At 40.1% G+C, this 15509-nt stretch overlaps 1 protein-coding gene across 3 annotated transcripts in view; it reads right to left on the bottom strand.

The window, feature by feature from the left end:
• Positions 1–15509, bottom strand: part of ptpn11b (protein tyrosine phosphatase non-receptor type 11b) — a 50288-nt gene that overhangs the window by 27184 nt on the left and 7595 nt on the right. For all 3 annotated transcript variants that reach the window (XM_062426781.1, XM_062426782.1, XM_062426780.1), the window contains exons 2-3: positions 8741–8863; positions 569–763 (exon numbers count right to left, since the gene is read on the bottom strand). In XM_062426781.1, the coding sequence (XP_062282765.1) occupies positions 569–763; positions 8741–8863 (318 nt within the window). The remainder of the gene's footprint in view (positions 1–568; positions 764–8740; positions 8864–15509) is intronic.

Here is a 15509-nt window from a genome sequence, read left to right on the forward strand (position 1 = left end):
GCAAAACAGTGGAACAAAGGTAACATTAGCTTTCATCATTGTTTGACATATTGCACAGCCCTATGTTGACGGCATAAAAAAAGCTCCATTTAAAGACATGAGGAGGATTTGATCTCACTTATTCCTACATTAATAATAATTGTAGAATATTCAACTTGTGTTCAGATATATGGATTAGTTTATTGGTTTCTTTGTTTTTCCAACTGCATTTTAGTACAAGGGTATTCAAGGATTTTATTCTATGCAGGGTGCAAATGCCTCACTAACAGAAATGAGAGCACAAAAGAAGGCTGTAACTGCACTGATAGCTAGTCTAACATCATGTCTCAGGTGGTTTAGCTGCTTCACATGACAGGATGAAGTGTCACCCTTGAAGTTGTACAATAAAAAGTTTGATTGTCTGTGGGACAAACTTGAATGTACTTTTAATGAGTTCTGTCAAAGGAGCAAAATATAGATCTGATCAGTGCCTATCTGCCTGGATTTACACACACAGAGGAGTTATTAGCTGCATGCAAATGTGAGCCTATTTGCACATGAGGGCGTTATTGTGAGAGTTTGCGCGCACCTCTCAGATGTGGGGTCCTTGCAGTTGAGTGGGTACTTGAGCTCGATGACATGGCCGTTCCTCTCGCGCAGGAGATCCTGTTGCTCGGTGTAGTACTGCACCAGCTCGGCCAACGTGGCGAACTTCTCCCCTCCGTACAGGTCGTAGTAGTCACCTGAGTTCTGGATCTTAATGTGGGTCACCTCATCGTTACGTCTGAGCGGGGAGAAAAAAAACAGGTGCAGAATTCAGTCACTTGGTTATTTTTTATGCGTGTCAACAGAGGTGGACTCACAAGGATTTTATCTTGTTCTCTGCATAAATTTCAACACCGAACACACACACACACACACACACACAAACGGCCACCCACACACATGCTCATACAATATGCGCTCACACAAATAAAATCAAGACCATACACACTTTTTCGCCCACGCTCACTCACAGACTATAAATGCATATACACTATAAAAAATGCCATCTGCTCCCATTTTAAGACTGAGGAGACATTATTTCATTTGTCTCCTGTGAAGCATTAATCTGGTTTATTCTGTCTGACTAGTTCGTATCTTTGCAATACTGGAATTTCTCTTGCAATGCTGAACACATCCTTATATTCGCTAAAGTATTATTGTTGAATAGCTGTGACCTTTTCAATCTGTGCCAACACTGGAAGGATAAAAAACAGTCACACACTATTACAGGAAAGAAAAAAGCAAATAAAAAGCTACAGACACATTATGACTTTAAAAAATACTGAATTTTTTCCCCTTTGAATTCTATAAACAAAACAACACAAATCTTCTCAAAGGGGATCATCCCTTTTTTTTTTAATACTCTGTAGTTTTCATATCTAATGTATTTGGAGGAAAGGCTGAATCGTGATTGCAGAACAGTAGAACAAAAAAATGCATTCAGCTGCTGAGCTCAAAGACTGATAAGCCAGAAAACATTTGGTAACACTTTGCATATTCAAAGTCCTCTGGCTGGTTTGTATAGGTGCACACAAAACGGGAACACATACTGACACGCACACACGCACTTCTACTCTATAAGATATATGCCTGGGAGCAAGTTAAGAGCGAGATGCGGCTCAGCAGTTTGACTACTATGTACTTATTTTTCCATTTTCCATCCAGTGACATCCTCGGACATGTTTATTTAGCAGAGATAACGTCCTGTAAACATATTACATGTGATGACACACAAACATAGCATGTACAACAGAGTTTTCAGGACCACAGGGGGGTTAGCAGACAGTCAGTATTATCTGATATGCAAGTTGAGATGCAATCTCTCTGTCTCTCTCCTCTCTTTCTCTGTCTGCAAACTGATTATCAGCTAATGGTCATATCAAATGGCTCAAATCCTATTTCCCCCCTACCATCACTTTTCTCATTCCCCTCATGAAATTCACATTCCTTTTTTCTTTCTTTCCATCCTTCCACTAAACATACTGTTTACTGTCTCCTCTTCTATTCATCTGTCCCATAATCCATCTCTCTCGCTCCCTCCATCCCTCTCTCTGTCAGTGTTTCCGGGTAATTGCTTTATGGCTCTATTAGTGGCTGTTGGCAGGGTGCCACAGGTCTATGGCCCTGTTAAAGGCCCCTCCTAAACTCTCGGGCCAAAGCCCCCTTTCCTCTCAGAGTTTAACACCATTAACTCTGGAATGAGCCAAACACATCCTATTAGATTTTCATTCACTCCCCTGCTCTCCCTCTCTCAGACGTTGATAACCTTTATGGATTTATGACAATGAGACAGTCTTTACAGAAAAAAAAAAAGTCAGCCTGGAAGCCAAGGTCAGCATCATCCCTGCTCAGCTCCAGCTCGCTACTTTCTATTCCACTGCATGACAGATGACTTAACATGATTTTCTGTCTTTAAATCCGTGTGTTAATGAAACTGACTAAGAAATGTAGCCACAGGTATATGCAACACTGACATTCCTCAATGTCATGGCAAATTAAAAAAGTAAATTGGGATACAGAGACTAGTACAGTTATTAAAATGTTTGTTTAAATCATATTAATGTTTACAGCAAAATTTGACCATTAAAACCCTTTTTTCAAAGGTCACATTATATATCATGATATTAACTCAACCTTTTAAAGATGGGCAGCAAGTAATCTAAGTGGGAGATTTATTGGTTGAGGATGCAAACATAATAATTATGAAAAAATGTAAGAGTTCAGGATAAAAAAACTCTCGACTGTAAAAAAAAACAACCTGAAAAACTCCTGCATACTGCTGATCACGTGCGCACACTTCTATACCAGGTCATTTATTTTGTTTGTCAATGAGAAGTACAACGTTGTTCCTCTTTACTTACCAAAGTTCTGTATTTTCAAATCAGGGTGTATGTTCTCACCAGCATCCTGCATAATTATTGTAAGTATTCAGCTGCCTGCTTATCTGCCTAAAAATAGCATGACTGGAATAAGACCGCTTTGTCATTCTGAAATTCTGCTAACAATTAGTTGGATCTACTGATAAGAACAAGCCGGATTAATCAGTGCTATACTGCTGTTTTATCAATGATAATCCCATAAAACCAGAATATTAAAAAAAAAATAAAAAAAATCCAAAGGCAAAAAATGCAAACTTTAATTATTTTAAGTACACCAAACAAACTGTAAATAAGGCCAACAGGCGAGCGGAAGCCCAGAATATACATTCAGTATCTTGAGAACAAGCGCAGCGTCTTGTGTTTATCTTGATGGTGTGATGATATCCTGCTTTACTGGAAAAAAACAAATGCAGCAGATATAAGCGCGGTAAATTCGTCCTTGATTAACCTACAGACTAGTTTGCATTGATAGGAACACTCAAGCAGAAGCACAAACGCACATAATGTCACATGTACCTTCACAGCTCTTCTCTATCTGAACACAGCATCGTCGTTCTGCTGTGGCTTAACAGCTGGAGCAGCAAGCAGATTGCATCGATGTGCAGGATTATGTGTTTAAAAAATTCCTCAATATTCTAGTCAGAGCGTTAAAATCTGCAAAATAAGGAGTTTTAGTAATGAACATTATTTAGTTCTGTTCGACTAAACAAACTAATATACTGATAAGGTGAAGCACACAAACATGGACAACTGGGAAATATATTGCTGAGAAATACACATAAATATGCATGTGCAGAGCCCAGAATGTATAAATTATTGCTTACTTTGCCCTGGAGCGATTCAAAACAATATTTTCACTCAATACACCCTGACGCAACTGAGAAATCCCTTTTACTAAATCCAGTCCACTTATCAAAATTGAGGTTTATAAAGTTTTGGCCTCCTTTTTAATTCCCCTTTTGCGTCTCGACAGGCTGCTACACTGGTTTTTTAACCCAAATCCTAAAGGAGGCATGTTTAAATCCGGCATCAAATTTCAGATGTCAAGACGTCTCAAGAGCTTGTTCTTATAGAAGAGCGCAGTACATCAAACGCATCATCTAAAGCAGACTCCTTTTTGAACTTTGAGTGCCCTGTACTTCTTCAGCGGCACTAGACTTACCTCCTATGGTTTGGCAATTTGAGAGAACAGGTGTCTGCAAATTCAGACAGCCAAAAAATTGTTCAGTCATCTTATTCATTCATAAGCAGTATAAAATATCCTACAATGGATGACTAGCAACAGATATCACAGGGATGAACAGCCAAATAATGGTAACGTTTTGTGCAGTTTGGAAATATTTGAACAATAAACATGATCTGCTACCACTGGTGGCATAAAGTCATATAACAACTGTTGTTGCCTATATAAGGTACAATCACTAATTAAATGTTTCTTTATAGCCAGTATTTGTAGAGTTTTAAAGAGTATGACTTTGGTGTTATTCCCTCAGTGTTATCAAAATCCATAAGTAACAGCTGGATCTCAGAGGTCAGAAGCTGATGAATGAGCCTAAAATATTAATTATTCTTCATCAATTTGCACTAGGATTGTCTCATTTTTCTCCAGACTAACTTTTCTACTAACTAACTAAAGATAACAGTGGACAAAACAAATACACAGCTGAGAGGACAGCGGCCGGACAAACTGCCTTCACCAGGCTGACTGACAGCAGAAACCTACTGAAGCAAAATGCTTTGAATGTCAGCTCAGTGTTTGTATTTACTGATTCATTGATATGGTTAATAAATTCAAAACACATACACAGTGGGATATTTGTATGATTTAAACAGCTGCATGCCCAGATTATGCTTCGTTTAAAGCAGCAGAAACAGACAGAAATGCAGGTGGTCTCTGTGAGACTGTCAAGGATTTAAAACCAGAAGCTAGAAACTTTTTTTGGTGTATATGCCAGGCGAGCAGTTCTTATTGGACTGAATGCACTTATTGTTTGGTCCAGTATCCAGCTAAATAATATATAAGATCAGCTCTCAGATCAACTTTAAAATGCATTTCTGCACTAAAGGATTGTGTGGAAACACTGTGGATTGTGTCCTCCATCACTCTGATTGACAGCACATTTGAAGGAGAACTTTAACAGTCAGTATGAACAGGAGGAATGATTACAGTGAGGAAAACCTCTTCCATTGCTCATATGGACACCTGTCTCTTGTTTTACGACATGAACAATTGCGTACCCGTTTCAGGATGTGGTAGGTCAGAGATCAAAATGCAACATTCACACCAAACACAGGAAATAAGCAATTGTTGCAACATGTTTGTATAGAAGACTTGTAGGAATATAATAAATAACTTTCAATGCCAACTGGATGTAGTTAAAATATTTTGCCTCTACAAACACAGACAACATTCATAGACTGACTTCACATCCTCATGATGGTGGTGAAACAATCTATGAATCAACTGTGTAATGTTATAAACAGCCTGGCTGCAGTGGAAACGTATCTTAGTAAACCCAGGCTAGCATTATATAATACAGAGGACAGGATAAAGTCCATTTGCTCTCTGTGGTAATTTACCCTGCAAAATTCTCTTCTTAAGATTGCCCTTAAAATTCCTCCTCGGGGTGTTTAGAGTTTATAAAGAGCATGAAAAATGATGGAGAAAACTTGACCAGGCTGCTCTCCTTACGGAGTTGGGCTTGGATGTAAATTATGGACAAACTTTTTCTGCTTCAAACTTTCTCTTTTTTCCCCTCTTTGAGTTTCATGAAACTCTGAATTGATTACATTTTCAAAACCTTCAAAAAGCTCTCATTAGTGTCTCAGACTTCAGCCTTCAGACGCTTTTCAGCAGCAGTGCTGTGCGACTCCCCCCCCCCCCCCCTTCTGTTCACCTCCTGGGCCAGAGAAGAAAAGAGGTGGTGGAGATAAGAGGAGCAGAGGCAGGGAAAGAAAGATAAGACACACAGAGAGAGAGAGACAACAGACTCCCTCAGCGTCCGTTACAATGTGAACAGTCACGGTGACTGTCCCACTCATAATGGCCTTGGCAAGATGAAACCTGGCTAATGACTGGCTAATTAGCCTTTCCTCCACTCTGATAAGACACTATATGCATGTGTGTATGTGTGCATGTATGTGTGTGATGGGAAATGCAGAGTGAGTAGCAGGATATGCCTGCCAAGAATACCTTCTGTGGATATAGAATAATTAAGTAATTATCTTGAGCATATTCCAATATTTTGTACATTTTAAAGACTTTATCTGGCGCTGTGGAATCATTAACAAGCCAAGCAGTGGCAAATTAAGCCTTCTGTAAAAATGGTATTACTAATATCTTTTTATCCCCACTAATGCAGTTGCACTGGAACTGTAGGGAGTGTTAATATTTTGGCAGGACATAGTGTACGTGTATTACAGTATTTACAGCTATACCATGTTAGCCATCTTCAACTTCAACTTCAACTTTAATTTATTTATGTCCCCAAGGGGCAATTTGTTTTGCAGCAAAACAGAAATAGACACATAAAAACAACACACACCCGAGTACAGTAATAATACAGTGGTCAACCACACAGGGAGACGCAACCGCAAATCAATAGCAGGACAATAAATAACAATAAGTACAATAAATATATAAAGTGCTCAGAAGAACTCCACATGCTTAATAATAACAATAATAATCTGTCACTTTTTTAATGTTTTCAGATTGAAGGTTGTTTTTTTGTTTGTTTCTTTATTTTATAAAGGTGGAGCATAGGTGTATATGGGGCTGTTTAATCAAATAGCAAAGATAACTTTTTGTTCTAAAATATTTATGTATGGCCACCTCTAGGTCATGAACTTATCGCCATAAGCCAGGAGAAATTAGGTTAATATATATATACAGAAAAAAACACTGTAATGTTTTGTTATGGACAAACTTTCATTTAACAAAATTAAATTAAATTCTTTAACATTACCTGATGTTTCTCTCAAATACTTGACACTTTGTTTAGTAGAGGACCCCCACAACAATGTTTATAATAAAAGTCCCATTTGGATGTCTGTGATATGATAATATACCAGTATGTATTTAGTTTCTCTTATCTTATTTATCTTTTTAGTATATCAAACAGTACAAATCACTTGTTAGTGGTAAAAAAAAAAAAAAGGACCTGAGGTGGTAAATGATAAAGCAGAGTTTAACAGGAGCAGAAGTAGTAAAGAATCCTAAAGTTGACAAACTGACATAGCACACAATATTTATCTGAGGTTGGTTAACATAAGCCACAATAAACTACTGGTCATAACAGACAGACAAGTTAGGCTCAGCCAAACCTCTGAGGTTATTAAATGGAACTACGGTGTGTTTTACTGCCAACAAGTTCAACTTTTCATCTGTAAAAAGAAGATTGTTTTATTTCTTCTTTCAAAATAAATTGAATAGTGTTACTTTAATATGAACTCTGCTTTCGCTCCTTATTCCTCCTAGCTGAAAGTGACCTACCTTCTCTGGCAGGTGGTGAAGCAGTGTACGCTGACCACTTGACCTCGGTGTGTGTGTCTGTGTGTGTGTGTATGTTTGTTTGTGTTTAAGTCTGTCAAGACCACAGACTCTGGCTACACTTCACCCACCAACCTTCCTGTGGTGTGTGTGATTTATAACACTGTACCACACACACACACAAACCACAGGCTGTAAAGGTCAAAGCCTTAACAGGTCCTTCACTCTTAACATTATTTCAGAGCTATTGCTTTTCTAACTCCCCTGTTTCCTTTTCCTCTTTCTGTCTCTGTTTCTGTTACTATCTCTCTCTCATAAACACACACACACACACACACACACACACACACACACACACACACACACACACACACACACGCACACACAGAGCCCACACACACACACCCTCTGCCTGCTTATGCCACCACAGCTACAGTCACAAAATGTGTTTGGCCTTTCTTCTAGGCGCTCGGCCAAGTGATGTATCGCTTAAAAGCTTCCGTTGCCAAGGAAGGGCCACTCTTCAAACTCTCTCTTCTTCTATCTCCGTTTGTTTCCTACTCTCTGTTATCACCACGCCATGTACTGCGCGTAGGTCTGCTTCCCAGAAAATGCACGTACTCTGCAGAACACCAGGGTTCTCCATTAAAGAGATTAACAGAAATAGGTTTAAGGGCATGAATGACAGAGCGTTTCAAAGGGCATCACACTCTGCTGTGCTTGTTCGAATAACCTCAGCTCCACTCGGCTGCCCAAATTAGGATTTTCAACCCAGTTCGTGTCACAATGTTACCAAATCGCACATTCCACATCTGTTATCTAACATGTTCCTAGAATCACTCGCACAAAACAACTTCTGTTTAAATGCCGTCTATTCACAATGACAAAATGTTGCATCACTTGCTGACCCGTTGGTAGGAATTGCGGAGGATTTATGGCCTTCCCCGCTGAACTTCCCTTCCCTTCCCTTCAGTGAAACCAACACAGTCACTTTTCACTCTCAGACCGAACACCGACTAAACCCATAGTCAATGAAGAGTATTGAGGTTCTGACTTCTGCACTCCTTAGTTTTGTTTGTATGTAACTTTTGGTTGTCCGAGGAGTCAGCATTACACAGTTGGACTCGCTTTAAATCACTGTGGATTGAACATAAACATCACAATGATTATTTAACTGCACAGAGGGAACCACTTGCTTCTCTAATCACCCTCCCGGCCTCCCAGCACGACAGCATTGAGGCTTTGTTTGTTCTCAGGGCTGAACTTTGAACCAGTGAGAATAGTGAGGCAAAAAAAAAAAAGGAGAAAAAAAAAAACAACAACACAGGGAACAGAGGTGAGGATTTACCTGACAGAGAGGGTGAAATCCCCTGGGTTGCTCTTGCTGGGCCGGGCCAAGAAACTGCCGTGGACGCCCCGGGTCAACAGGAGCTGCTCTGCCTCGATTCCGGTGATGTTGGGGTGGAACCACCTGAAAGACGGGGGAACAAAAGAGAGGCCTGTTTAAAACACTCTTTGACAAAACAGGCTACGACACGACAGATCAAAGCCCTATATCGTTTATTATTTAATGCCAGTTTACAGTCAGATATAATCTCGCATTAAGACTCACAAATTGTCACAACATCAGTGTAGCGGTCTAGCTGACTATGAGGGCCTGCAGCGCCTGAGCTATAACCATTCATCTCTACTATCAGAGTGCTATTTATGTATAGACCTGTAGGAGTGTTATGACATATTTCATACAGTATGCATTAAATATTCCTCCCTTTATCGTAGAGGGAAATAAACTGATAACAAGACTTACTACCACATAAAAAATAAGACAGAACTATGCAATCCCTCAATGTACGGATAGTGCCTATATACACACTTTTAGCTTTAACTTGAGGATGATCACATTCATATTGGGTAAAGTACAGGATTTTGAGCCCTCTTTATAAATCTCATCCTCATTTCTAAGAGCAGAAATTGAACTAGGCTGGTTGTTCCAGTGTTCACGGGCCTCAAGCTGTTGGATTTTGTGAGACTGCTGGATAAACACCATCCTGAGAAACTCCATCCCCAGAAGAATGACTCACCCTAAGCAGCCTAATTAGCTACTCCAGTGACTTTTAAAGGAGGAAGCTCTTTTCTTTAAGATGGGTTGTATAAATTACCAACTAACAACTTTGATGACTAAGAGAAATCATAGCGTCAATGTCTTATGATTGGCTCTGAACTCTGGATTTGATTCACACAGAAACTGAGAAGGAACATTTTGCCGGTTTTAGGTCATTTAGGGAAATTTACTCCGATACCGCGTGCTTATGGCAGGTTTAATTAAGACTTTTGCAAGTTAGTCGTGATTCAGGTTTCGACAGAGTATGCAGATCTTTAATGGTTGTCTACATTAGCTGCCTGATGGTCATAAAGGAGTGTGCACTGACTGTAAGGAATCATTAATGTAAGGTCTATTAATGGATCCAGTCTCTGAATGAATAGAGTTACCTCTTATTTAAGACAGAAACTGATTGCAGATCAGCAGTATCAGCAGTATCAGTAGTCTGTGCTTAAGAACAATATGTCTTATCTTTTGCTTTTGAACTACAATAGTGTTAATCATTATCTTATTAGGCTTTTTAATATGCAATCATTTCACGGTGAATTACAAGCCATTCTTTTTTTATGCGTTATATCTCACACATCTTACCTCACATCAGAAACAGGCCTGTATTAATTAGCTAATTGTCACGTCTATCTGTTGTTTCTGGTGAAACTTTTAAGTAGAATTGCATCAGTAAATAAAATGAGTAATGCTGATCAGACGATATGTTTAAATGTGCAGCAACTCAAATTAGAAGGTCAACTATAGATGAGTGCTTTCATTCAAAGATGGTTTTATATCTTTGTTCTACTTCTTTTTATGTATTTTATTAACTGATGAATCAGCCAATGAGAACGAATATGTACAAACACTGTATGTCCCGTTTGTCCAGTGCCGGTTTGAAAGGAGGAACACTCAGGTTTACAGTACTGCAAAGCCAAAGCTTAATGATTACACATTACTTCCTCTGTTGCGAAACACTGCAGGCAAATATTTATCCCATCTACTTCTCAGGTATGTTGACCGATTTTTCTGGGTTGTGCTGCTCTCACTGGAGTGTTTGACGCTGCCACTTATCCAAACCACACCGACTGTTCAATATTCACAAACAGTCGACAAATGTAAATCGAGCACACCTACGCAGTGGCAACTCGGCGAGTTGAGTAAATTTGTTTGATGAGTAATAAACTATATTAATCTCCGGGAAGCAGCGATTAGATACAGCAGTGAATGGCTGTATGTCAGCTGTGTGGATTTAGAGCTCATGTTTAAGCAGGGATCATTGGGTTAAACCTTCCTAACTACTGTGTGCCATTGCTGGCTAATCCAACGCGCCATTAGCCATCCAGGGCCCCATTTGTGTGTCGAGGAAGGAGGGTGTGATGAAACGCACGGGAAAATGCACACATACAGTATGCAGTAAGTTTTGTGTATATCAGTATTGACACAAATGATGTGTAATGGTTCGGGGACATGAGTTTGCACATTTTATCGCTTTGATAAACAGATTTTCTATTTCATGTTTCACTTCAACTTCCAAATCCATAATTACAACACAAGGTCAGCCAATAATCTCCACCCCAACTTTTCCAGGACAACTTTTTACAAATGTTCCTCTCTGTTGGAACCGTTTACCAGATTACCACATTAGTAATTCCACTAAAATAATTTAAGAAATGAACCACGCTCTTCATTCTGGACCAATTAAGTAATACAACATCTTAACCACTCTCACTCATCATATTCCATGCATCTGTAAATTGTCACCTTTCTTGTTAAACTTGTAACACCTTAGTTTTTTATGTTTTTATTTAGCCTTAGTATGCATTTGTCTGTATTTCGTTAAATTTTGATGTTGTATGTCTCACAATAGGAGGCCACCCGACAAGCCAATATGAGTTTCGTTGGCTACTCCTGCACATTTCTTATCTAGAAAGATTCTATGCATTACCATGTATCCAACTATTAATCAGAAAAACATTTAGAACTGCAGTGACCAGTTGGGGGGAAAAAAATACACAAATTGGAAACACAAATATGTCAATTTGGACAGGACTGTTAAATTCAATCAATCAATCAACACCAAATTTTAAAGAAAACTCTATGGATCTACACAAGCTGGTAAGAATTGGGGCTTCTTGGAAACGAGTGATGACAAAGCTCGACTACAGAGCTGAACACGTGTTGACAAATCTGGCTCTACCAGATCCTCTTACATTGTTGTATCATCACTAATGTTTTTTTTCCATGAAAGACTTTGGTCATTTTGTAAACATCTTGTTATTTAACATGATGCAATGCAGCTGCTTGCATACATATAACAATTTTTTACAGACATGGTTAGAATGGCATTAAAACACTATTTTACAATATCTATTCATTCACAGACATTGAGTTATATTATAAAAATATATAGATTATTACTTTTAGAGGAAAATGCACTTTCTCCTCGCTACCTGCACATTTGCAAGCATTTACCATCCAACAGGCAGAATTTTATATTCATTGTTCTTTTTTATATTAAGAATTTGGAAATAAGAAAATAACTGTTGAAAAAATGAGTCGCCAGATCATCCAAATACCAAAACACTCTTTTAGTTACAGGCCTTGACTCTGGGAAGAAGAATGCTTGTAAATGTCAATGATTCAACAAGAATGGGAAAACAGACTTTATTTTTTGACACCGACACATAGAGCGAATGAGTCATGGAAATCATGCCTTTCACATCCTAAATTGTAGCCTTTCGCCACCATCCCCCGACGCATCACAAAGGCTTATTATTGATTATTATAACCCAGCGGAGAGCAGGCGGGCGGGCGGCACAAAAGCGCCTTCATAAAGCTCATGCTGAGAAGATAATATCTGAGAGCTTTAACAGTGGATGAGCATTTAGGCGTTTCTGTTTTTGCACACTGTATGACACAAACCCATGACAGTAAGATAAAAATAAGACTCATGTGTCAGCTCAGCAGATCTTGTGTCACCTCAGAGCGGCTAATACACACCAGAACACTGTCGTGGTCACTGCTGCTGGTGAAGAGGTCTGAATTTCAGCTCATGTTAATGTGACACAATGTTTTTGATTCATTTCCTCAATAGTCTGCACGACTGCAAACACGTAAATATAACCACTGTGTAACAAGGATATCCAACATTCTTATCGTCATCTGTTAGTGTCTATGTTTGCCAGAACGACTGAACAGCTCAGATCAAATGAAGTGAGAGTGACATTTGCTAGAACTGAATGGAAACTTGTAAATGTCAGAAATCTGTGCTGTGTTTTTTGGAGATGAAGCAACTGTCACCTTTTTGCATTCAACAGAAGAATCAAAGTGACACTGACGGCTTGTCGGTCACAAAGCGGCCTGACCTATTCTGACTGTGACAGAGAGGAAACACGAGAAGAGTGAAAGGAGCGAGAGAATCACACCAACACAGGGGCACTACACCTCTCCATTGTGGTCATCGAGGATCCTGTTTGTTGAATGTTAACCCCTCGGTCACGTGAGCATCCAAATATTCAACACAATTCCAATACCTGCTTCGGTTCAGTCCGAGTGACCGCAAAGTCTTGGCTGATGAAAGTGAGACTGACACCAACACCCCGGACTGGACCGGAGCTTCACAGACAGACCGCACCATACCAGACATCTGACCCAGACTGCACTTGACCCCCTTATCCTCACCGGGGGGGTCAGAGGGGTGGGGGGGAAACCGATCTGCTGCACTTTCTCTCATTCCACGAGCCAGGAGAGCAGATTATAGGAGGAACTTTACAAATGATAAATAACCGATTACAAGGGGATTAGTCATAAATACATGTAAGAGCGGAGTGGAGGGTGAAACAAGGCCCTCACTGTGACACTGGAAATAACTGCTAGAAGTCTGGTAGGGAGGTTTGGGACATGAACCATTTGTAGACTGAATGATTCAAAGGGTGTGAGCGAGAGTGTTAAATGTATTATCCATAACACTCACAGTGAATCCATAGGTGTTACTAGATGCATGAGGCCTAGTAGCAGAGTATTTTGTTCACTATGTATTTTACAGCATATACACCTGTAGGTCATAGCATCTATAGGAAAGTGAAAACAGTAATTAGAAAACAAATGCAGTGACAGTATTCTTATTATATCTTGATAATTAATACACTTCAATAACATATCCATGTTCATATACAGTGTATCATACCAGCTATACGTAGGGCTGGATGTTGAGTTGATATACTATCTTGGGTGTTGGTGCAGCTTGCATAATAACACTTCTTTCTGTACCTCACTTTATGGAGCATGTTTTTCCTCTCTTTCATTTTAGAGAAGAAGACAGAGCTCTTAAATGTCAAAGGTTGTCTAAACACAAGAAGCTTTGCTGGCAGCTAAAACTGGCAAAAGTATGATTTAAAATCAGAAACGGTCTGAAGTAAGAACAAGGTTGGTTTTAGAAGCCAATACTACATCAGTATTTGAGTTTTTTTTAAATGTGATAGCGATATGTATCTGGCGAATGTACATTACATTATATACACATTTTTGATAAAAATCCCTTAAATTGGTTTCGGGTAGTTTCTGTTTCGTGTTATGATGTGCAGATACTGATATTTCTGCAATAAGGTAATATCGCCTGTTATATCAGCCCAGTTGATATATCTACAAAGAATAAGCAACGACGAGTATGAATCTAACCAGACCTTCAATGTCAGCCTGCAGTGTTTGGAAATTGGCAATATAGTGTTGTGTTTCAACAACCAGCTCTTTTTATATGACAGTTTATTGTTGTAAACTCATGCTTATTCCATCTTTTGTTTGACTATGACAGCTCTTTCCTTCTAATACTAACTGAAACTGGCCACTACCATTGAGGTTACTACACTGAGGAGCTAGTGACAAGTCCTGGGTGTCAGCTGGTGGACAGATTACTCGTGGTATTGTTTTTAATCCTACACAGATTCATACGGAAAAATAATAACAGTGGGACAAAAATGCCTTATGTCGTTAATCCATATCTAATCCTTCATCACATCGCTGCTGTCGCTTGTCAAATCATCAAAACAATGGAGACGGGATGGAAGCAGGAACCTGGAGTGCTGGGACCCAATGCTTCAAACACACAGCAGCAGCAGCAGAAACTACACGTGTTCACCTTTGCCAGATTTACAGACAGCTAAAGGCAGGAGGGGTGTGTGTGTGTGTGTGTGTGTGTGTGTGTGGGGGGGGGGGGGGGGGGGGGGGGGGGGCGCCATCTCCTAAGTGTCTTGGCACAGACACACACACACACACTCTTAACAACTACAGCGCACTTGTAGTCCCTTTGTTACCAAACATCCTGAAACGCCACACACTCATAAAACGCACAAAGCCAGAAGAAATGCTGCACACACTCTCTCTTCTGCGCGGCCCCATCACCTAAATTCACCTGTTACCCTTCAAACGGCGGCAGGACTAAAAGAAAAAGCGTTGTTTTTAAGGGGCGGAAGAGGAGTTTAAAGAAGTGTGGGGTTTATCCAAAAGCAGAAAAAAGAAATGACTCTCGAGTTGAATGTGATCCGTTTCTGCCCTACCTCACCATTGTGGTCGAAGCCTGCCTCAAACCCCCTTTGCTTCAGCAGCCTCAGAGCTTAGTAATCCAGCACTGGGCACTGTTACATGAGGGAGGGAGGGAGGTATCGAGGGAGATATAGAGACGAAAAAAGGGGAAGGGTGGGGTGGGGGGATGGTGGTGGTGTTGGGATGGGTGAAGGGGGTGGGGGTGCCTGTAAAAGTGTTACTGGGTTAGATAGCTTGAGACGGAGACAGTGAGAGAGAAACGACAGAGAGGCTTTGTAAAAGTGTTAGAAAGAGAGAGAGAGAAAGAGAGAGAGAGCGTGCGAGAGAGAGAGAGTGCGGAAGGGACAGCGAGGGGTGGTGGTGGTGGTGGGGCCTCTTAATCTGGGATTAGGACGAGCATGAGCAGGCCTGATACCAGCACCCGTCAGTGCTATCAGCGCCCCCCCCCCCCCCCCCTTCCACACCTCAGATTAATGTGACAGGCGCT

The sequence above is a fragment of the Scomber scombrus genome, chromosome 10 (genome assembly GCF_963691925.1).
Source record: "Scomber scombrus chromosome 10, fScoSco1.1, whole genome shotgun sequence".
NCBI lineage: Eukaryota > Metazoa > Chordata > Actinopteri > Scombriformes > Scombridae > Scomber > Scomber scombrus.